Source organism: Ictidomys tridecemlineatus, chromosome 5 (assembly GCF_052094955.1).
Source record: "Ictidomys tridecemlineatus isolate mIctTri1 chromosome 5, mIctTri1.hap1, whole genome shotgun sequence".
Lineage (NCBI taxonomy): Eukaryota > Metazoa > Chordata > Mammalia > Rodentia > Sciuridae > Ictidomys > Ictidomys tridecemlineatus.
In genome coordinates this window covers 172,765,933-172,789,214 of record NC_135481.1, presented here as the reverse complement: position 1 = coordinate 172,789,214, position 23,282 = coordinate 172,765,933, and the positions used below count along the sequence as shown (strand labels likewise).

The window sequence follows — 23,282 nt, the reverse complement described above, 5'->3', positions numbered from 1 at the left end:
TTCTATTCAGATGTTCAGCTGATTGGAGGACATTCTATTGCACTCAAAGTCCATCAATTTAAATGTAAACCTTATTCAAAAACACCCCCACAGAAACATCTAAGACAGTTTTTAACCAATTAATTCAGTCATTGTAGCCTAGCCAAATTGATATAAAATTAACCATCACAAGTCCATCTCTTGTCAACCTGGTACCAGTACCCATCTCTTTGAATTGTATTTAATCGGGGCTGGGGATGTGGCTCAAGCGGTAGCGCGCTCGCCTGGTATGCGTGCGGCCCGGGTTCGATCCTCAGCACCACATACCAACAAAGATGTTGTGTCCGCCGAGAACTAAAAAAATAAATAAATAAATATTAAAAATTCTCTCTCTCTCTCTCTCTCTCTCTCTCTCTCTCTCTCTCTCTCTCTCTCTCTCTCTCTCTCTCTCTCCTGTCTCACTCTCTCTTTAAAAAAAAAATTATATTTAATCGTAGGTGTGGTGATGCATGCCTGAAATCCCAGTGACTCGAAGCTAAGACAAAAGGATTGGAGACTGGAATCCGTCCTTGGCAATTTAGTGAGACTCTGTTTCAAAATAAAAAGTAAGAAGAACTGGTGATATAGCTCAGTAGTAGAGGGCCCTGGGTTCAATCTCCAGTACCAAAACCAAGAAGCAACATAAATTGCTTATACCTTTTTGTTGTTGTTGTTACCAGAGATTGAACCTAGGAGCACTTAACTGCTGAACCACATCCCCAGTCCTTTTTTCAATTTTTAAAAATTTTGAGACAGAGTCTCACTAGGTTGCTCATAGTCTTGCTAAATTGCTGAGGCTGCTTCCAACTTGCAATTCTCCTGCCTCAGCCTCTGGAGCCACTGGGATTTCAGGCATGAGCCATCGTACTCGGCATAAATTATACTTAATTTCTAACTAAAGACAATTAAAAGGTCCTATTTCTACCTCATGTTATAGAGCTATCTTACATAAAACTGTAAACAACTCTCTTTCCTCAGAAACAGATTCAAAGTCCTTGGATGATATTTATCTTCTCTTTGGTATTCTGCAACTTAAACACTAATTTGTGAAGTTAGGAATGCTTAAATACTATGATTAACTGTTAATCTGATCATATTCCTTGAAGAAAAGATCTCTATCCATTTTCTGCTGCATAACAAAACATCCCCAAATGTACTAGTTTAAAGTAAACCATCTAAATGCCTCACAGTTCTGTGAATCAGCACTCTGTGCTGGGTTATCTGTTTGGTTTTTCTGCTGGTCTTGATTGGAGTCATTCATGTTGCTGTAGTTAGTTATTGATTCATCTGGGACTGAGATTGTCTTGAGCACATGTGTGGCAGTTGGAGTGGGCTGTCCATTTAAGGAGGTAAGCTGAGGCTCCCTCCTCACATTATGACAATAGCATTTCCACAGCTGCGAGATTTCATAGTGTCAACATGGAAATCACATCATCACCTCTGCATTTTATTGGTTTAAGCAAGTTATGGAGCCAGCTCTAATTATAGGAATGGAAAAATAAACTTCAACTCTATAGGAAAAGTGGCAGTGTCTCACTGTAAAAGGTATGTGGACAGGGATGTGAGTTTTGTATCCATCTTTGCTAACAATCTACCACTATGTAGTATGTATGTATGTATGTATGTATGTATGGTATTGGGGATTGAGTCCAGGGGCACTTAACCACTGAGCCACATCTCCATCCCTTTTTCATATTTTATTTTCATATTTTATTAGAGACAGAATCTCACTGGATTTCTTAGGACCTCACTACATATTTTATTAGAGACAGAATCTCACTGGATTTCTTAGGACCTCACTACATTGCTGAGGCTGGCTTTGAACCCATGATCTTTCTGCCTTAGCTTCCTGAGCTGCTGGGATTACAGGTGTGAGAGACCACGTCTGACTCACTATGTCTTTTTTTCCCTCTGGCTGCCTTAAGATTTTTTTTCCTTAATAGTTCTTCTGGTTTTCAAAAGTCTTGACTGAGGTGTATCTCGACACAGGGACGCTGGTTTCCTTTTTATTTATCTGCTTGAGGGTCTTAGGACTTCTTAAATCTGTGGTTTGGTGTCTTTTGTTGGATTTGGAGAATTTTCTGCCCTGGTCTCTAAATATTTCTTCTGTTCCTTTTCTTTCTTCCCTTCTATCTAAGGCTCAAATTACATGTAAGTTTAGATTATCTCACTGTATCTTCTCTACCTTTTACCCTATTTCCTTATTTCTTATCCTTTGGTGTGTCTTTCTAGATAACTTCTTTCTGATTTATCTTTCATTTCATTAATTCTCTCTTAAGCTGTATTTTATTTGTTCTTAAATCCATCTAATGAAATCTTTGTTTCAGTTATTGTATTTTTTTTTTCAATTCTTGAGTTTCTGTTTGACCCTTATTTTAGGTCTACTATTAACATTCTTTTTAATAGCACTAATTTTTGGCTGAAATTCTTTGTTAGACTGTTCTTGTCTGCTTTCTACTGATGCTCATGTTGTCTTTTGATGAATTAATACACTGTGTTTTAAAAATTGTTTGTAGAAATAGTTGAGATTTAGGATACTATCTTTTTATAGAAAGGATTTACATTTTTTCTAGTCTTTCCTAGGTGCCTTAAATCATTTTAATGCAGTTTTAGAGACTGTAGTATCACAATCACTATAGGGCTGGTCAACTTCAGTCTACTGCCTATTATACCTATTTTGTGTGAAACACTTTGCTAGATGCTGTGTAAATCCTGTGAGCAAAACAGACCTGGTCTTTGGTCTACATGAAAGTCATGATTATGATTGACAGGTAAATATATATACAATTAATATGTTAAGTTCTGTGAAAGCAGTGAATACTTTACACAACAGGCTGCTGTGATAGTATTTGGAGTAGAAAGGGAACGAGAATGGTTGTATTATAACTAACTGGGGAAAGTTCTGTTTAAGTTGTAACCTGGCTGATGAGAAAGAACTAGGAATAAAAACTGCTAGTCAGAAACTGTTGCCATAGTGAAAACTAGATAACAACCTAAAAAGTATATGAGAGATAAAAGGGAAGAGGACAGTGGGGAAAAGAATGTGAGATTGACTTAGAACTATAATAATGAACTCTGGGACATTACCTAGCTGCCATTTTTCTCCTATGTCCCTTCAGAAAAATTGGTGAATTAAGTATTGATGAATCTGGACTCTGGATTTAGCTTTGTGATCTAGGCCTAGTTACCTAATTCTTCATTCAAAACAAAGCAAAAGAAGGGAAGAAGATGGCAAACATGAATGTGAGATAGGAAATATGGAAGGAAGCACATGAAGACTGACAAATTTGTGTTGCTCACAAGTGTTTGCAGTTTGACATTTGTAGTAGGCATTCTAGAAGTATACCTGTTAATTTAGCAGAATGAGAACAGATTAGATAATTTTTTATCACTAAAGAAAAGATAAGAATTTTCCATCATTTCTCTATTTAAAGGAAAGAGTAAATGAATGAAAATGAAGAAAGGTTACATTGATTTTTTTTTTTTTTTTTGCTTTCAGAATGAAAAGAGTTGTTGACTAACTTGAAATGTTTTGGGCAACATGAGTAAGAGAGGTGAGAAAATGTCTCAAGGGCAGGAGCTATTTTATTCTTTGCCTCCACAGCAGGGCACAAGACAAGGAATGTAATTAACAAATCACTGAGTGTTTCTCTGCTTTAAGGGAACTTGGACTATTATTACCTTACAAGTTGTTTACCATCCATTTGTTTTATATGCATTCCATAAAGAGATTAAGAAACTATTTCTTTTGATGATATTACTAGCCCAAACTTCTGATCTGGCCCATGGATTATAGAATTGAAATGTCCTCAAAACCGAGCAATCGGGGCTGGGGATGTGGCTCAAGGGGTAGTGCGATCGCCTGGCATGCATGCGGCCCGGGTTCGATCCTCAGCACCACATACAAACAAAGATGTTGTGTCTGCCGAAAACTAAAAAATAAGTATTAAAAAAATTTCTCTCTTTCTCTCTCTCTCTCTCAAAAAGAACTTGTTAATCTGAGGTAAACAAGCGTACCTCTCAGAGCCTTCTGAGTCTTTTCTGCCTATAGTTAAGGACCCTAGGACTTGAGGTGATATTTAGGAGGGAAAGATTGCAACTTGGTAGTTATACTTCTTGTATCTTAATTCTCCAATTATTATGTAGGGTTTTCTTTTTCTAGAAAGAGACTAATCTGGAATGAGAATGAATTCTCATCAGTAAAAGCAAAGCTTTAAGTAGGTCATCTGACTTTGCTTTTGTGTTTCACATTCACCCTAGTTATAAAAGAGCCTTTCATGAGTATTCTAGGCTTTCATCACTGCCAGACTCTCCACAGGCATTGTGAAAGAATTAAGCTACCCATCCTCCCCCATGCTGTTCTCATGGACTCTTTCATAGACTGTACACTAGACTATGTTTAGCTCAGCAGGATCTTTTTGCAAACACTGAATCCATGAACAGTTTTCCTTCTAAATAAGAGATTCAGTATTGATTAGTATTACAGCCACAGAAGTTAGTGTCTGCCAGTATCTAATAAGTATGGTGACTTGCAACCTTATTTTGGCCAGATTATGAGGCCAAAGTTTAAGTAGCGTTTATATTAAAGTGACTTATATCTGAAATTTATTTATAAATTTCTGTCACTTCAGTTGGATAGGAGGTTTATAAATGCTTCAAATAATCTAGTTAATGTACGCATAATTAAAAATTTTAAAGAAGCTGGTTAACGTTGAAATAATTAATTTTTCAAGTTTTGACTACAGGAGTGGGAAGAAAAGGAAACTTGGGATTTTGAAGGAATACTTAGCAACTTGCTTTTAGCAAAAGATAGTTAGGGGTAATAAAGGGTTTACATTTACTGGCATTTGCATTCGGTTAAGATCCATACCTCTCAAGAAAATTACAACTATATGGGGTTAGTCATAAATTTGATTTTTGAAGGACTGCAGCCCATCAGTTATAATAGGTTCCAGACAATTCTGGTGAAATAAGTCTTGGGTCTGCCAGTATCCTGCTGCAGTTGTTCCCACTGTAAAATATTCTCTAACATCTTCTGAGGTGTTAGTCTCTTAAATACTTTATCAGTCATTACTGCTATCTACCTACCTTCCTTTCTTATCAATATACTATGCTTAGTGATTCAGCAGTTCAGCCGTTCTTTTGCCAGTACTCAACCCCTTTGCTTATAGTTTTGTTACATTTATCCAGCAAAACCTTGATTCTGTGTGTTCTCCAAATTGTTAGGGTATAGAGCAGTTTTCTAGAGAAGTCGTCTAGAAAAATGGGCCTTATCTCATCTGGGCTGCCCAAAGTCAGTACCTCCTATTATTTTCTGCAGCATTATTACTATACTAATCACTTACAAAAACTTTATCCTACTGTCTCACCTGGCTCTCTGCTTTGACCTGCTTCATACATCACATAGAAATCTTAAAAAGATGGGCCCGAGTGTGGCGCACACCTGTAATCCCAGGGACTTGGGAGATAGAGGCAGGAGGATCACAAGTTTGAGGTCAGCCTCAGCAACTAAGTGAGGCTCCAGGCAACCTAATGAGACCCTGTTTCAAAATTTTTAAAAATACATAAATAAATAAAAAGGACTGGGGATGTGGTGGCCCAGTGATAAATCCCCTCTAGGTTTAATTCTAAGTATCAAAAAAATTCACTTGCTCTGAGGTGCCTTTTAAATGCAAACCAACCAATCTGGAGCCCACTGATCAGCCTCAGTTATCAGGCTCTCAAGGGACTCTTACACTGTGGACCACTCTGTGCCTACCCTGTTTACTTCATCACTAGGTATCAGAAAACTAGGGACAGCCCCAAGCCCCCAGAACCCACTGAAATTATTCAGACTAGCCAATCCTGAGCCTCCTTACCCTTCCTTGCCCATTCCTTCCCACTGAAACCACAATAAAGACTCTTGCCTGTGTTTTCACCTTGTTCCCTCAGCCTCCCAACTGATTTTAGTATTTCCTCCTTTGGTTTCCTTGTGGCATGACAGGTACCTTCCTCCTTAAAACTGGAACCATCTTTTCAGTCACAGACATTCTGCACTGGTCTGTTGGTCTCACTGTACCTGAATAATAATTTCTAGCATCTTCCATCTGCTTGATTGTCTTCTGTGTATTTTTTTCAATGAAAATATCTGCTCAGCTGGGTGTGGTGATATATGCACCTGTAATCTCAGCAGCTTGGGTCTCTAAGGCAGAAGGATCACAAGTTTGAGGGCAGCCTCAGCAACTTAGCAAGACCCTGTTTCAATATATAATAAAAAGAACTGGTCGTGCCACTCATTGGTAGAATTCTGAGTTCAATCTCCAGTACTGAACAAAAGAAAAGAAATTATCTATTCAAATCTAAATTCCTATTCCTTTTTCTTCTGTAACCCATGGTAACCATCATTCTATTTTCTAACTCCTAGATTTGACTACTCTTGGAATCATGCAATATTTGTCGTTTTGTTCCTGTCTTATTTTACTTAGTATAATATACTCGGGGTTCATCCATGTGGTAATGTGTCAGAATGTTTTTCCTTTTAAATAGTGAATAATGTTCCATTGTATGTATATACCATATTTTATTTATCATCTGCTAATGGATGCTTGGGTTACTTCCACCTTTTGGCTATTGTGAATAGTGCAGCTTCATGAACATTGGTGTGCAAATGATTTTTTCAAGTCCATGCTTTCAATTCTTTTGGAATATTACCAGAATTAAAATTTCTGAATCATATGGTTGGTTGGTTTATATCAGAGATTGAACTTAGGGGCACTCAACCACTTTTGTTTGTTTGTTTATTCATTCATTCATTTATACATACATACATATCAGGGATTGAATTCAGGGACACTCAACCACTGAGCCACATCCTGAGCCGTATTTTGTATTTATTTAGAGACAGAGTCTCACTGAGTTGCTTAGCACCTCATTTTGCTGAGGCCAGCTCACATCCTCCTGCCTCAGCCTCCCAAATTGTTGGGACTATAGGCATTCACCACCATACCTGGCTTGTATGGTTTAATTTTATAAGGAATTGCTATACTGATTTCTAAAGCAATTATAACATTTACATTTCTATCAGCAGTGCATAGGGTTCTAATTTCCTTACATCTTCACCAACATTTGTTATTTTCTGGTTTTTATGTTTTTTTGTTTTGTTTTGTTTTAGTAGTAACCAACCTAGTGGGTATGAAATGGTCTCTGATTATGATTTTGATTTGCATTTCCCTAATAGTGATATTGAACATCTTTTAATGTGTTTTTTGGCCATTTGGATATCTTCTTTAGAAAAATGTCTGTTCATGTCCTTTCCCTATTTTTTAATCAGATTGTTTTTTGTTGTTGAATTGTAGGAGCTCTTTATCTATTCTGGGTTTCAATTCCATATTAGATATGTGATTTGTATACATTTTCTTCCATCTTTGTATTGCATCTTCATTTGTTGATAGTGTTCTTTAATTCACAGAAGTTTTTTAAAATTTTTTTATTCTAATCAGTTATACATGACAGCAGAAAGCTTTTAATTCATTGTACACAAATGGAGCACAACTTTTCATTTTTCGGTTGTACATGATGTAAAGTTGAACCACATGTGCAGTCATACATGTACTACAGTCATGATGTTCATCTCATTTCACCATCTTTCCTACCCCCATGCTCCTTCTTTTCCTCCCCTTGGCCCAATCAAAGTTCCTCCATTCTCCCTGCAACCCCATCCCCACCTCGGCCCCATTATGAATCAACACCCACAAAAGTTTTTAATTTTGATGAATGTTATAGTATATATGTGGTGTCCCCAAAATCTCACGTTTGAGACAATGCAAGAAAGTTTGGAGAGAAGAAATTATTGGGTTATAGCCTTAACCTAATCTGAGTTAATCCCTGATGGGATTAACTAAATGGTAACTGGAGGCAGGTGTGGTGTGGCTGGAGGAAGTGGTTCATTGAGGGCGTGGCTGTATTTTTGCCTGGAGAGTGGAGTGTCTATCTCTGCTTTCTAATCATCATGTGAGCGGCTTCCCTCTGCCACACTCTTCAACCATGATGTCCTGCCTCTCCTTGAGCCCTGAGGAATGGAGCCAGCCACTCTGCTGAGACCTACGAAACTGTGAGCCCCTAAATAAACCTTTCCTCCTTTACTTTGGTCTGGTTGGGTTTTTTATTCACAGCAGCGAAATGACTGACTAAAACAGTGAAGTCCAAATTTATCTCTTGTTTTATTGCCTATGCTTTTGATGTTGTAAGAAATCATTGCCAAATTCAGTGTCATGGAAGTTTTGCCCTATGTTTATTATGAGAGTTTTATAGTTTTAGTTCTTACATTTAGGTACTTGACCCATTTTGGGTTAATTTGTGTATATAGTTAAAGGCAAGGATCCGACTTCAGTTTTTTGTATGTGAATATCTAGTTTTCCAGGTTACATGTTTTAAAAAGGCTGTCCATTGAATTGCTTTTGCACCTTTGTAAAAAAAAATATTTGAGCATATTTGTGTGAGTCTATTCATGGTTCAGTATTTTATCCCATTTTTCTTTATGTCTATTCTGTGTTAAGACTACACTATCTTTTTTCTTTTTTAAAGAGAGGGGGAGAGGGAGAGAGAGAGAGAATTTTTAATATTTATTTTTTAGTTTTCGGCGGACACAACATCTTTGTTGGTATGTAGTGCTGAGGATCGAACCCGGGTTGCGCGCATGCCAGGTGAGCGCACTACCAGTTGAGCCACATCCCCAGCCCAAGACTACACTATCTTAACTATGGTAGCTGCACAGTAAACCTTAACATTGGGTAGCAAGGTTCCTCTCATTTTCCTGGTTTGTCTCATTTTTAGGTTTTATATAGATAAGCTATACTAGTGTGTGGTTTTATGTATCTAATGGCATGCTTTAAAAACAAATACTTTTCCATATTGTTCAATGTTTTAATTAATTTGCAATATAAATGTATACCAGACTCTATTTTATGTTTGTTCATTGTCCTAACAGTGACTGACATTCCTACCTCTAGGGTCTTCTCTGCCAGGGCCCCAAACTGAGTTTTGCCTGAGGCATAACCTAAAGGCAGAAGAACTTAAGAATCTTGATTCATAGCCTTCCTTAGTGGTCCAGATTTGTTTTCCGTGGAATTTCATCTGTAGAAGGGAGCTGCTCTCCAGGTCACTAGCTGCAGGGGGTCCTCTATCCTTTGATTTAGACTTTTCTATTATATCGCCTTTTTGAAGAGAAGACCTAAGAAGAGAGCGGGATTCTGATATCCTGGAGCTTTAGCTCTTCAGCATTTTTTCAGGCTGTTTTTTTCTCAGTAACAGCTCTTCACTGTGCTGTTCCTACCCCACTCTCCTGGTGGCAAGTATCAGTTTTCTACTCAGCAACACCCACCTACTCCTGCTTGTCAGATGTCTCCTGCCTAACTTGCTCATTGCTGCCTTTGTCACTTGTACAGCTGTCCTCTTCCCTACTTTGGCTTCCTGCCTGTCTTCATGGCAGCTGCTCTGTCATTGCATGTCTGCTATCCTGCCCCTTCTCCCACCACCTCTTGCAGTTACAACATGTATTGCATTATTGCACATTCTTCACGTTCAGAACTACACTCATCATCTTCCACATGGTATGCCCCCAAACCAGTCATCCTCCAGCATATAGCACTGCTGTTTAGACACCTGGAATTCCTTACCTCAGCTTCTCATTAAGTCTTTAATTTGACTTCCATAAATAATCAAGTCTCCTGTAGAAATTCCTGTCTTGCTCTGAGGTCCTCCTACTTTATTGGTTAGATTATTTTGAAGGCTTTGGATAGTGACTTGCCTTACTACAAATATTACCAGTTGATCCTCTGTTCTGCAGTTAATTATTATTTTTAAAATCCAAATTGTTCCAGTCAACTTCTCAAAATCTTTAGTGGTTCCCCTTTGTGTTAAGTGGTAAGTCATTACTTTGTTTTATTTATTTATTTTTAATTTTTTTTGAGAGAGAGGGAGAGAGAGAGGGAGGGAGAAGAGAGAATTTTAATATTTATTTTTTAGTTTTTTCGGAGGATACAACATCTTTGTTTTTATGTGGTGCTGAAGATCGAACCCCGGCCGCATGCATGCCAGGTGAGCGAGCTACCGCTTGAGCCACATCCCCAGCCCCTACTTTGTTTTATTTGTTTGGTTTGTTTTTTTTGTGGGGGAGTGGTTTTTATTGTGTTCAGCCTACATCATGATTGAGAAAAGGTTCCTCTTCTCGACTCATGGTGTTCATTTAACCTCCTGCCTGCATCCTCATGGACATCAGTTTTTCATGTTTGTCATTTTTATATTCATTTAACAGAAATTTATTGAAGTCTTGCTTGATGCCCTTACCCAGCTCTTTGTATTCCTGGAATGAGATGTTTTTTCAAGTTTCCAGTTCCTCTCTCTCGAAAGGCTATGACCCTTCTCTTGGCTAGCTAGTCATATTCTTCCATGTTTAGCATCTTCTCTCCTTGAGAATTCCTTCTCTGGTATACAGTTTTCCCTCCTCACCTTAGAGTTAATTGGCTAAAGTTTTTTTTTTTTTTTAATGCAGGTAAAAATTCAGGATTTGAATAAAGTTTATTTGTGCCTACTACTTGTTAGCGAACTCCTTGGTGACAGTGTCCATAACTACTCTACCTGTGTGCCCTCCAATATTTGGTCAGTCATTAAGGGAAGAATATGAACTTTGGAGTTTCAAAAGCCCTGAGTTTGAATACCAATAGACGTTTATTAAATATGTGTCCTTGTACAAATTCCTTAATCTCTGGGCTCTTTTGTTTCATGATCTGCAAAATGGAAAAAAAATAGTACTTGGCTCATGGGGTTATGAGGATTAAATGGGTTAAAGGTACATAAAAAGTATAATAACCAGTGCCTAGCACACAGCAGGCAACCACAGATTATAGTTATGAAAATATTTTCTGTTCCTAATGGTAAACAATGCTGATTAAGTAAACAACTTAACTGAAGCTACTGAACCCCTCTAGTCACCTTTTCCTTAAATTAGAGAATCTGCCCAACTCTAGGGCAGAGTTTATTGCTCCCAGCTGCTGCTTTGTTTCTCTCACACCCTGGAGGCATCTTTAGTAAGACTGAGAGTTGAGCTTGTATCTTTCCCACAAAGAGTTTAATCTCCCCCAAAGAGGTAAGTTTATTTAAAAATCAAGACTAGTACTTGAATGCAGATTGGATATCAGATGATATTTTAAAAAATCACTGCTCCTCTGTTGAGAGGTATAAAATGGAAATAATCGCAATTAGTTTTAGTTGGTGTTGGGAAGACTCACCTATTTCTTCATTAGTCTTTAAATCTTTAAAAGATCAAATAGTGATAGGTGAAGAAAAGCCAGGTAATCTTGGGTTTGAATTCTACCTCTGCAATATACAAACTGTGAAACCATCTCTCATTCATTATCTGCAAAATGGAAGTAAGAGTATGTAATTTGAAGAGTTGCTATGACATTCGAGAAAATGTCACAGATGTCATTTGATCACATTTTATCAGTAATAATGAATAAATATGGAATGCTTAATTTTGAGTAGCAAGACTCTTAATGAAAGCTGTCACAACCAAAGTCTAAACTCTGGAAAATGTGCAGATTAGTTTTCCTTTATTAGTGAGGAATTCATAATGTTTTTTATAACTTTGAGTAAGTATATGCAGGGCCCACTGGTAATTCTGATCCCACAAGCATCATAGGTCATAATCTGAGGAGTTGAATACAGCTCCTTGTGAGCAGTTGTATCGGGATTGGGGTAGGTCACATACTTTGGACAATGGAATTGATTCATTTCTTTCTCAGGTATATAAAATATGAAGGTAAGCTGAGCTGGTATGGCAGTTTGACAGTGTCATCAAAGAACCTAGTCTTTTATCTCTTGTTCTGATGTAAAGGTCTAGAATAGCTGCCAGAATTCTCATTATCACATCTGCATTTCAGATTACAGAAGGGAAGAAAGGAAAAAGACTCAATTCTTCCCTTTTAAACCACATTGTTCATTGAGATCTCATAACACATTTTGGTTTCTCTCTCCTTGACTGAGAGTTTAATCACTTTTCCATACTTATTTGAGGAATGGGTATATTATCCTTATACTATCATTCAGTTTTCTTTATTTTTCCTCTCCTTGCCCTCCTGTGAGAAGGCACTGCCCTCAGGGCCTTAGCATCCATTGACAGGGAAGGAATGTGAATCTGGGCAAGGAGGCAGGCACTGGGCATGCCTATGAATGGTTCCTTCATCTTGGGAACAGGACATATATTTCAAATAATTTACTCCTGAAAAGAATGTCAGCATGTTTAATCAATTGTCTGTGGACTAAACATTCAAAGTTTCTGTAATTCAAGAGAGAAGCCTCCAGGTACACAGCACAGTAAATCATAATAACACCAATATCAGTGTAACAGAGTTGATAAGGATTAAATGAAATGAGGCATACAGAATGATCAGAGAAACTTGGCTTTTGTGATGAGAGAGCAGGTGTGAATGATTTAACAGCCAGTGGGAGATTGGGAGTGATTTAAGAGCCCACTGGGGAGTTGAGAGCTTCCACATATATCCATAGAAAATATCTCAAATCTACAGTGCTGAATTTGAATTTTAAGTATATTTAGGAAATGTTCTTAGACATTCAGTATTTTTCAAATTATTGTTACTAATGGCATCGTGCTTTTATTTGTTATTTGAATGTTGAACTTTGCTAATTGAGCAACCTAATGTATATACGGTAGAAATATTATTTTAAGTTAGTAAGAAATCTTTTTTTGTAATGAAAGGACCATATATTGGCCTTTTGAGTGGGCGGAGCAGGAAGGAGAACACAATGTGTGTGCCATTGTATCCAGTATATTAGGGAAATGCCCAGACTTCATGACTCATCTCCCCAAATCTCCTTGTTCAGTTGTCTGTACTCAATTAACCAAAAGCTTGTGGTTCACAAAGTGTGCTTTGAAAAATGAACAGTTATAAACTTGGGTTTCTCCCATTATTGTGTCTTTTCTGGAATATAAAATTCTGTTTTTACTCAGGGCATTGTTGCCTAATAGAAAATGATATATAAGACAGGAGAGGAAATTGTATATAAATCACTTAACAAAAGCAAATAGTTAAAATAACTGGTGTATCCATATGATTAACCACTGCAGCCATTGACAAGAAAGATAACTATGTATTGATAATGGCATATGTTTAGGATTTATTGTATAAGACATGTATAATAGAATCCTGTTTATATTTTAAGTGTGGCTATACATTTCATGTAGTACAGAAAACTTCTGAAGGCAATAGAAGTATTTAGCAATCCCTTTTGGGAAATGGGACTAGCAGGTGGTGAATGTTTTACACCCTTCTGGTTTGCACTTCTTTTAATGAACATGCCTTACCTTTTTTTCCTCCATAGTTGATAATGTGTAATGGTGGAAGAGGAAAAACCAATGACTTTCTTATTTTTAAAAGATATCCCTAAATTGCTCAGTGCAGTGGTGTGGCTTGTAATTCCAGCAGCTGGGGAGGCTAAGATAGGAGGATCTCAGGTTCAAAACCAGCCTCAGCAAAAATGAGGTGCTAAGCAACTCAGTTAAGACCCCATCTCTAAATCCAATTACAAAATAGGGCTGAGGATGTGTCTCAGTGGTTGAGGGTCCCTGAGTTCAATCCCCAGCCCCCCCCAAAAAAACCCATAAATGACAATAGTTATGTAGTATAAAATACTCCAGAATAAATACAGGAAGATATGTATTGGATGAAAAAGAATATTTTAAGGACATAAAAACTTAAATAAATGAAGAAAATATTGTGTTCTAGGATTGCAAGATTTAATTCCTTAATATTGCCAAAATGGCCTTGCTACCAAAGCACTACATAGATTTCATGCAATTTTTATTAAAATTCCAATGACATTCTTCATAGAAATAGAAAAAGCAGTCATGAAATTCATTTTGAAAAATAAGAGGTCCAGAATAGTCAAAGCAGTCCTCAGCGAAAAAAGTGAAGCAGAAGGCATCACAATAATAACAGTGCATAATATTCCATACCAGTTTATATCTTGGTTGCTTCTGTTACAGGCAACCAAGCCAGAGAACCTACCTAGGTCCTGGCTGACTGCATTTGGTCATCTGCCCTCATAAGAAATAAGCAAATATTGTAAAAAGGAAAAATGAATTTAATTACAATATGACCAAACTGTTTCTACTAGTATAGAAGTGGCTGCAATTTAATGCAGGGGGTGGGAGAGCTGTGCTAACCAGGAACTCGTTATAATTTCGGTTTGCACATGCACCTGCCTAGGCCAGAGGGCAGCTTCTCAGTTTCCATTCAGTACAAGCAAACTCCAGATGCAGAAAAGCGGATACCAGGAAGTTGGGAAGGAAAAAACACTTTTAATTTCAAAGGGGCTGTATTACACTTCCAAGATTTGACAATTATGAATGAAGTTGCTATAAACATCTCTTCAGGTTTTTGTGTGGGCAAAGGTTTTCAACTCATTTGGGTAAATACCAAGGGAACACACTTGCTCGGTCACATATGATAAGGATATATTTAATTTTATAAGAAATTGCCAAATTGTTTTTCAGAGTGACTTTACTTTTGCATTCCCACCAGGGGTGAATGAGAGTTCCTGTTGCTCTATATTCTCAAAAATATTTGATATTGTCATTGTTGGATTTTGATCATTTCTATATAATGATCTATCATTCTTGTTTTAATTTTTTCAATTCTTAATATGTAATGTTCATCTTTTCACATGCTTATTTGCTATACATCTGTCTTTTTTGGAAAAGTGTCTACTCAGGTCTTTTGTCTGTTTTTCAATGAGTTTTCTGAGTTTTGAGAGTTCTTTGTATATTTTGGAGAATAGCATTTTATCATGCCTTTTGTAAATATTTTCTTCTAGTCTGTGGCTTGCCCGCTTAGTTCTCTTGATATCATCTTTTGCAGAGTGGAAGTTTTATTTTAAAGAAGTCCAGCTTATTTTTATTTCTTGCTTCTTATTTTTTGAATTGTGCCTTTGGTTGATGTTTTATTAAAAAGTCATTGTCAGGATACAGGAAAAATTATATAAAGTTATTTTTTTCTTAGGTTATCTTCTAGGGATTTTATACTTTAGTGTTTTACATGCAGGTCTATGATCCATTTTGTGAAAAATGTGATGTTTGATCTAGAATTTTTTGTAGGTAGATTGTAGGTGAGTTGTTCCAGCACCATTTGGTGAAAGGATTATTTTTGCTCCATTGAATTACCTTTACTCTTTTTTCAAATTTATGTTGGTTTATTTCTGGTCTGTCCTGTTCTGTTATGTTGATTTATTTGTGCATTTCTTTTGCCAGCATTGCACTGTCTTAATCAGTGTAGTTTTGTAGTAAGTCTTGATGTCGGGTAGTTTCAGTTTTGACTGTTTCTTCTACTTCAATTTTGAGTTGTCTTTCTTGAGTCTTTTGCCTTTCCATATACACTTTAGAGGCCATTTATAGACTACCTGGGATATTGATCAAGATTATATTAATCTATAGACCAACTTGGGAAGAACTGATATCTTAATATTATTGAGTTTTCCTATCTGTTCAAGATTGAGTTCTTGGGCTGGGGATGCGTGTGACCCGGGTTCGATCCTCAGCACCACATACCAACAAAGATGTTGTGTCCGCCTAGAACTAAAAAATAAATATTAAAAAAATCTCTCTCTCTCTCTCTCTCTCTCTCTCCCCCCCCCTCACTCTCTCTTTAATAATTTAAAAAAAGAAAAAAAAAAGATTGAGTTTTTTTTACATTTAGTGGCATTTATTTATTTATTTATTTATTTATTTAAAAGTTAGATATGGTCCCCTTTATTTTTATTTCTTTATTTTTATATGATGCTGAGAATGGAACTCAAGGCCTCACGATTGTGAGGCAAGTGCTCTGCCACTGCGCCACAACCCAACCCTTTTACTTATTTTTTATTCCATTGTTACCTTCACAGTTTCTTGCATTGTCTTTATGCTTAGAAACTTCTCATCCTGAGCTCACAAAATATTTATTTATCTTCGTTTTAAGTGTGACTTTTAACTATTTGATTTTATTTGTTTATAACAGGGATTGGACCCAAGGTGCTTAACCATTGAGCCACATCCCCAACCCTTTTTATTTTGTTTTTGAGACAGGGTCTGAGTGGCTTAGAGCTTCAGCCTCTTGAGCTGCTGGGATTATATGCATGTGTAACTGTACCTGGCAAGCATTTAATTCTTTAACCCAGCTGGAACTTATTTTGGTATGTGGAATAAGGTGATGCCATAACTCCTTCCCCTCAACAACATATTTATTTTTCCCAACTTCCTGTTGATTTATCAATAATAGATTTGATGGATATATAATAGTCATCCTTCCAATTTTCCTGATCCTTGTGGAAAAAATTACGTGCATTGCCAATTTTAAAATATAGCAAGGTTAGGAATTGAACTGATTTCTATTGGAGATCAATGTTTGTTTGCTGTCCAGATCTTTCAGTGTTATACAGATATCACTGATTTAATAATCATAACCCACAAAGAATGAAGAAGTGGTCAAAATTTTGTGTGGCTGCACCTGGTGAAGGCCATTGTCTGAACCCATTTCCCTGCTTGGCATTGCCATACTAACTATGGCAAACTTACAGGATGTATATGAACCTTCTACATCTCAGTCTTTCCTCACTTCTGCCCTTCCCCCCTGAGTTTTTCAGGTGCACCTTAAGAAAGCATATTCTCTTTCCCTTGAAGAGTGAGTACAATATTGAATTACTTCTAAATTGAACATCTTATGAAGTGAAGTTCATAAGCAAATTGCTTCCCTGTTGTTCCTCTGATTTCTAGCCCAGTATTAGGGCAAAGAAATCTGAATGGATGAATGAATCACTATTACTGGTGGGAATATGCTGCTGTCTTATGTGGTTTGAGGTAGGATAGTTTGATATTAGTTGTATAATGTCTACTTCAAAGAGTAGTATATTAATGCATTCAAACTACATTCTTGATACTTCTCTGGACTATAAAGATAGTCATCAGCTTGCGAAAAGGACTGCTACCTAGCTCTGACCCACAGAGGTACAATCTGGCTTGGGGATTTTTAAACAGTTTTTCAGGTGATTCTAAAGTGCAATCGAGTTGCCTTTAAAAATGTGTTCTGATTTAGACCGACTTCTGTATGTATAAAGATTCAATTAATAGTTGAACTCCTGAAGAAATGTTACTTCATAAAGATCATTGGCCCTGTAAGCATATTTTAACAGCTAGGAGGATGCTGCCCCAAATACTTGTATTTTGAATAATTTGGACATAGTTATAATAATATAGGGCCTCATCTGACATGACTTCCCGTTTTTCAGGTCAGCATGGATTCCTGGTTTCTTCTTGTTCTGTTTGGCAGTGGACTGATACACGTCAGTGCCAGCAATGCTACCACAGGTAAATTGTCATTTGAGAAAACTGATATTTGATACAGAATTTTACTTTCACATATAACGACCCAGATTTGAAGACCTAGTTGATATAATTTTAAACTTTTCTTTAAAAATGTTAGTAAAATAAATACCTTGGAAATCTCTGAATTGTGTTGAATGCTTAGCATTGTTCTACATGTTACTATTTTAAACATCAGAAATGTGATCTTTCCTGGAAAAAAAAAAGTTTAACTGAGTGAAGAATTTCATTTATTTCTCCCATAGGTAGCCCTTTGGAGGAATGATTCACTTAATATAAAAATATGTGTGTGTGTGTGTGTGTGTGTGTGTGTGTGTGTGTGTGTGTGTGTATGTGTGTATGTCTGGCCTTTGTCTGATCTCCAGATATTTGATGAGTTTATTAAGGTTTACTGCCTTATGTTATAACTTTTGAGTCTCGCATTCTTTGTGTAATGTTTTCTTATGTTTTGCTGTTTGTAGTTTCACCTTCCTTGGAAATTACAAGATCAATTAAAGCATCAACAGCAGAATCAGTCAAAGAACAGAACAGAACTTCAAATCCAACCTCATCAGTAACTTCTCTTTCTGTGGCACCAACACTCAGCCCAAATATAACTTTGGGACCTACCTACATAACCACTGTCAATTCTTCATACTCTGACAATGGGACTACACGATCTGTAAGCACCGATTCTGTAGGCACTACCATTTCACCAAATGCAACATGGCTTCCAGATCACCAATTTACAGATGCCAGAACAGAACCCTGGGAAGGGAATTCCAGTACTGCAGCAACCACTCCAGAAACCTTCCCTCCTTCAGGTAACAGAGATGGTTTTTGCTCCTTCTTTCACTCTTTGAGTGTATCACCCTTTTATCATCTTTGTTTTTTTTAGCTGTAAAGTTTCTTGAAATAAGTATAATTGCCCAAGGAAAGTAATAAAACCTAGGTGTAAAGAATTCTTTTTATTTTTATTCTTCTTTATATTTTATTTATTTATTTAATTAATTATTATTATTATAATTTTGATGTAAGAACTTCTTAAGAATATCTGGTGAGCATAGAGCATAGAAGGAAGTCCTTGCTGTGGTGCAAGGACTCTGAGGCAGAAGTATTACAAGTTCAAAGCCAGCCTTAGCAACTTAGAAATTTAGTGAGCCCCTGTCTCAAAATAATATATAAAAAAGGACTGGGAATATGGCACAGTGGTTAAGTACCTCTGGGTTCAATCCCCAGTCCCAATAAATAGATAGATAGACAGATAGATAGATAGAAAGAAGTAGAAGGAAGATTCTAGAGGATAGATAGATAGAGTGGAAGGAAGATTCTAGAGGATATCTTTTTGCTAGGTGATATCCTACTTAGATTGGGGAGGCCTAAGTGTGTTTAAAGGGAAGAAAAAGTTTGTAAATACAAGCAAAAGAGGGGAACTAATTGATGATGCAAGAGACTGAAGATGAAAGGATACAGAGACTGAGTAATGATTAGCTTTGAAAAGGAGAGAATCATGGAGACCATGAGAAAGAAAATGAAAATGAGTGTCCCATAACAATTAGCTGCAAAATGGAAGACCAGTGTCAAGGCATGGAATTAGAAAGGGGCTCAGGGAAACTGTTACATTGCAGTGACAATTATTTAGGACCTTGGCCTAGTCCCCTTTCTCCTTGAATCAGCACCAGTGGATTAAAGCAGAAGTGGTCCCTGAGATAGAATTAGAGCCCTGTGTCTGAGACCAGGTGGAATAGGTCAAATTTCTGACTTTGAACCTCGGATTCCTAGTCTAAGATGATTAGAGGATCCCTGAAAGAGCTTCTGTGAAGAATAAATAGTTGTTTGCTGATTGCGATATTACTGTAATTTCTTTTTCTAGCAAAATCACTGTTGCCTCTTCTATGATTCCATCCTTTTAGCTGAAATTTCTTCCCTGTTATATGAATTCCCCTGGGTGGACTCATGTCTGGTGCATGGGGGAGAGCATTCAGAAAGTACTTGCAAAATCACATCTCATTTGGTTATTCCAGATGACATCTTTCATCTAGACTTTAAAGCCCAGACCTAATACTTGCTTATGTTAATATTATTTTTTTTCTGCAATAAAGGCAGTGTAGCATTTGCAGTTAAGAGCATAAAGCCATTTTACCTGTTTGTATCCCAACTCTGACAGAAGCTCCTTTTGTGACCATTGGCAAATTTACTTAATCCTGAACTTCAATTTCTTCATCTGTAAAATAGGTGTGAATGATAGTAATAGTTTTTACCTCACAGAGAATCTGTTCTGATTAAGCAGATTAATACAGGTAAATTACATATTATGGTGCCTGTACATGATAAGCATTCTTTTGAAGTTTTAGCTGTTATTAGTTACAATTATTGCTCTGATAGTTACTAATAAAATAAATGAATGCAATGGCATTCCACTATCCTTGATAGACACCTGCAAACAAATAAGGTCTGTTATTTGCTTTGGGCTTTAATTATACTTTATCAGTTATTACAGTGCCTAACATATAAGAGTTTTATGGAATAATCTGATTAAGGAAGTTTTATAATTTATAGGTGAAAGAGTTTTCTAATGATGAAACTATAATTTACAGAGTATTTTTTTTAAAGAGAGAGAATTTTTTTTAATATTTTTCAGTTTTCGGCAGACACAACATCTTTATTTTATTTTTTATTTTGCCAGGAAAGTGTGCTACTGCTTGAGTCACATCCCCAGCCCTATGGAGTATTTTTTAATGTGCAGTTTATGACCCATTCATGAAATCAGTTTAATGGTCCACCACTGCTGTTTGTTCATTTTAGTGAATGGTCCTATTCTGTTTCTGGTTTTTTTTTAATCTTATGCATATAATTTTGTGAAACTTTTGTTATACACAAGCACAGTGTAGATATGTCTACTGAATGACAGTATAAAATGTATTTCTTGCTGTGGGTTATGGTAATTGCTTAGGGAGGAAACATACAATAACTTGTACAAGCTGAAGGAGTAAGTGGATGAGGTGAGACTGTACTCAGGCCTAACTAATTTCATGACTCATGTTCTATTTTGTATGTCCTTCATTTGACAGTTTTATGAGGAGATATGGATAATTGGCTCCTTTTGATACATGCTTAATTTAAGATTATATAGAGAGCATAAATGATTTGCTTTAGATATCAATGCTTATAAATAGGAAATTAAGCATATTTCTCACTTTTGTGGGCTTTCCCACATCTTTCATACACTGATATAGGCCTGAATTTTATTGTAGCTAAGAATCCAGCCATTGTATATTTAACACATTTCATGTCAGAGGAGACTGAGTTATGTATCACTAGTGACTTTTATTGGAGATCAGTAAAACAAGGAAACTGTATGGGTACATGAGTATTTCATGGTCTTAAACCCCACATCCTATTCATCATCTTACCAGTATTCCCATAATACTCACTATATTTGCTTAATTAGTATTTGACATTTTAAGTCTTTATGACTTGGAATATTGTTTATTACCAAACTATAAGTAACCATTTAATTATTTTTCTTTGTGTACTTTTTTTTTCCTGAATTTGGTAATTGCATGACTTTTTGTTTAGTTTTCTTTTTAGTTATTGCTGGCCAATTCCCACATTTTCCAGAGCCCTGGAATACAATTTTTACAAAGGCAGGCCTATTAGATAATCTGATATTTCTTTCTTTTTTTTTTTTTTAACCTATAGCAATTCCCCCTGAGGTCTCCATTGTCTTATTCCAGTCTAGGCTTGTTATCTCTAGGGCTGTACACAAATATCAGCCTAGAATTTTTATTCTCTGTCAATCTGGGAATTCCCCTTGCTCTTCCTGTCTTCTATATTGTTTTCTTTCATCTATCATTTGGTAAAACACATTATTCTTGAGAAAGGGGTCCATTGGAGGTGAACTACATGAGACCTGACATGTCTAAAGCTTCTTTAGGGCTGTGTATGGAATTTGAGAAAGTAATTTTCCCCTGGCATTTTTGAAGTGCTGCCCTGACTTCTAATTTACCAAGCTTGAAGGATTCTGTTGCTGTTCTGATTCCTAATTCTTCCTGGTGCTATCATCAGTTTCCTGAAATTTCATCAAGTTGTATTATGATGTGGGTCTTTTCAATAATAATTTTATTACTTTATAGGCCCTCTGAAGCCTTGGTCCTTCTATTCTGAAATTTTTTTGTGTGTTTAAAAACTTTATTCTTTCTTCAAATTTTTCCTAAAACTACTCTATTATTTATTGGATTATTCTTGGATTTATTCCTTAATCTTTTAAATTTTTCTTTCCTATTGACCTTTCCTTTGAGTCTCTTTTTTTTTCTTTTGAAAATTAGCAGCCAGGGACAGTAGCCCATACTTGTAATCCCAGCTACTTAGGAATTTGAGGCAAGAAGGATCACAAGTTGGCAGTCAACCTGGGTTAACTTAATGAGACCCTGTCTCAAAATAAAATATGTAGCTCATTAGTAGAGTGCTTGCTTATACAGGTAAGACCCGGAGTTAAATCCCCAATACCTCAAAAGAAAAGGAAAAGAAAAGAAAGCAGAGGCACATACATATATTCCCTTTTTCTTCCATATGTAACAAAAACAATATAGCATATTCATTTCTGCATATTGATTTTTTTTTCAGTTAGCTTATCTACTTTTTTTTTTTTTTTTTTTTTTTGTGTGTGTGTGTGTGTGTGTGTGTGTGTGTGAAATTTTTAAACAGTATTGCAGGGGATCAAACCCAGGGCCTAAAACATGTTAGGCACACACTCTACCACTAATCTATACTCCCAGCCAACTTATTGTATATTTTAGTAAAGAACTGGTAATGTGGTTATATCTTAATATATTTATTCAGTTTTCCTATGAATAAGACATTCAGGTTGTTTTCAGAGCATTCTTTTCAACAATACAGCTTGTCATTTCAAACATGTATGAGCATATTAGTAGGATAAGTTTTATTTAAGTGTGCATTTTATAAATTGATGAATATTGCCAACTTTTCTTTACTAGGAAATGTCTTCCTAATAGTATTATATCAAAGTACCTGTCTTTCTACACTCTTCAATACAGTGAATTATCAAACTTCTGGATTTCTGCCAAGTTGGTAGATAAAATTATTTCTCAGTGTAACTTTAATTTGCATTCCTCTGAATAAAATTGAGGACCTTTCCCCTTTTAAAATTTTTATTATTGTTATTAATATTATAGTACTGGGCATCAAACCTAGTACCTTGCACATACTAGGCAAACACTCTACCACTGAATGACACCCCCAACCCCCCTTTCCATATTGTAAAAGACCATTTGTATTTTTTTTATCTGAGCATTCTTTGTTGATATTCTTCAACCATTTTTCTTATTAGGATGTCAGGTTTTTTTGAACTCAAAAGCATTCTTTAAAAATTTGGGAAATGATTTCTGTTCCTACAGTGAAGTTTTGTTTGTTTTTTTGTTTTTTTAATGTGAGGTCTCACTATATTTCCCAAGCTGGTCTTAGAACTCCTTTGGTTCAAGTGATCCTCCTATTTCAAGCTTCTCAAGTACCTGGGACTGCAGGCACATGTCACCCACACATACCTTAATCTTTTAGCTTTTCTGTATTGCAGAAGATAGCATTAGGAATTTTTAATTTTTAAAATATGAATATGAGTTTGTTTAACTAAATGTTCTCTAGGTAATGGGCCATATTTAAGAAGGCCTCCCTTACTCCAAAATTCTAAAATAAATTTCTTCGTGTTTTCTTTTGGACTTTTATGGTTTCTTTCTTTGTTTTATTTCTTTGCAGAGGTAGGGGTGTTGGGGAGGATGAGTGGATATGTGTGCCCCTGCAGATGAGTGCTTGAATTTATTCTGATATTAATTGTGAGCTGTAGATGTATTTTCCCCCA

General features: G+C 36.3%; 1 protein-coding gene and 1 long non-coding RNA gene across 6 annotated transcripts in view; both read left to right on the top strand.

Moving 5' to 3' along the window:
- Positions 1-23,282, top strand: part of Ptpra (protein tyrosine phosphatase receptor type A) — a 127,406-nt gene that overhangs the window by 52,969 nt on the left and 51,155 nt on the right. For all 5 annotated transcript variants that reach the window (XM_040275396.2, XM_005320535.5, XM_078051519.1 and 2 more), the window contains 2 exons: positions 17,335-17,413; positions 17,890-18,231. In XM_040275396.2, the coding sequence (XP_040131330.1) occupies positions 17,341-17,413; positions 17,890-18,231 (415 nt within the window). In that variant the 5' untranslated portion in view covers positions 17,335-17,340. The remainder of the gene's footprint in view (positions 1-17,334; positions 17,414-17,889; positions 18,232-23,282) is intronic.
- Positions 3,579-15,637, top strand: LOC144378073 (uncharacterized). The gene is made up of 2 exons (XR_013439588.1): positions 3,579-8,699; positions 10,021-15,637. It is a non-coding gene; the product is annotated as an uncharacterized LOC144378073 (long non-coding RNA).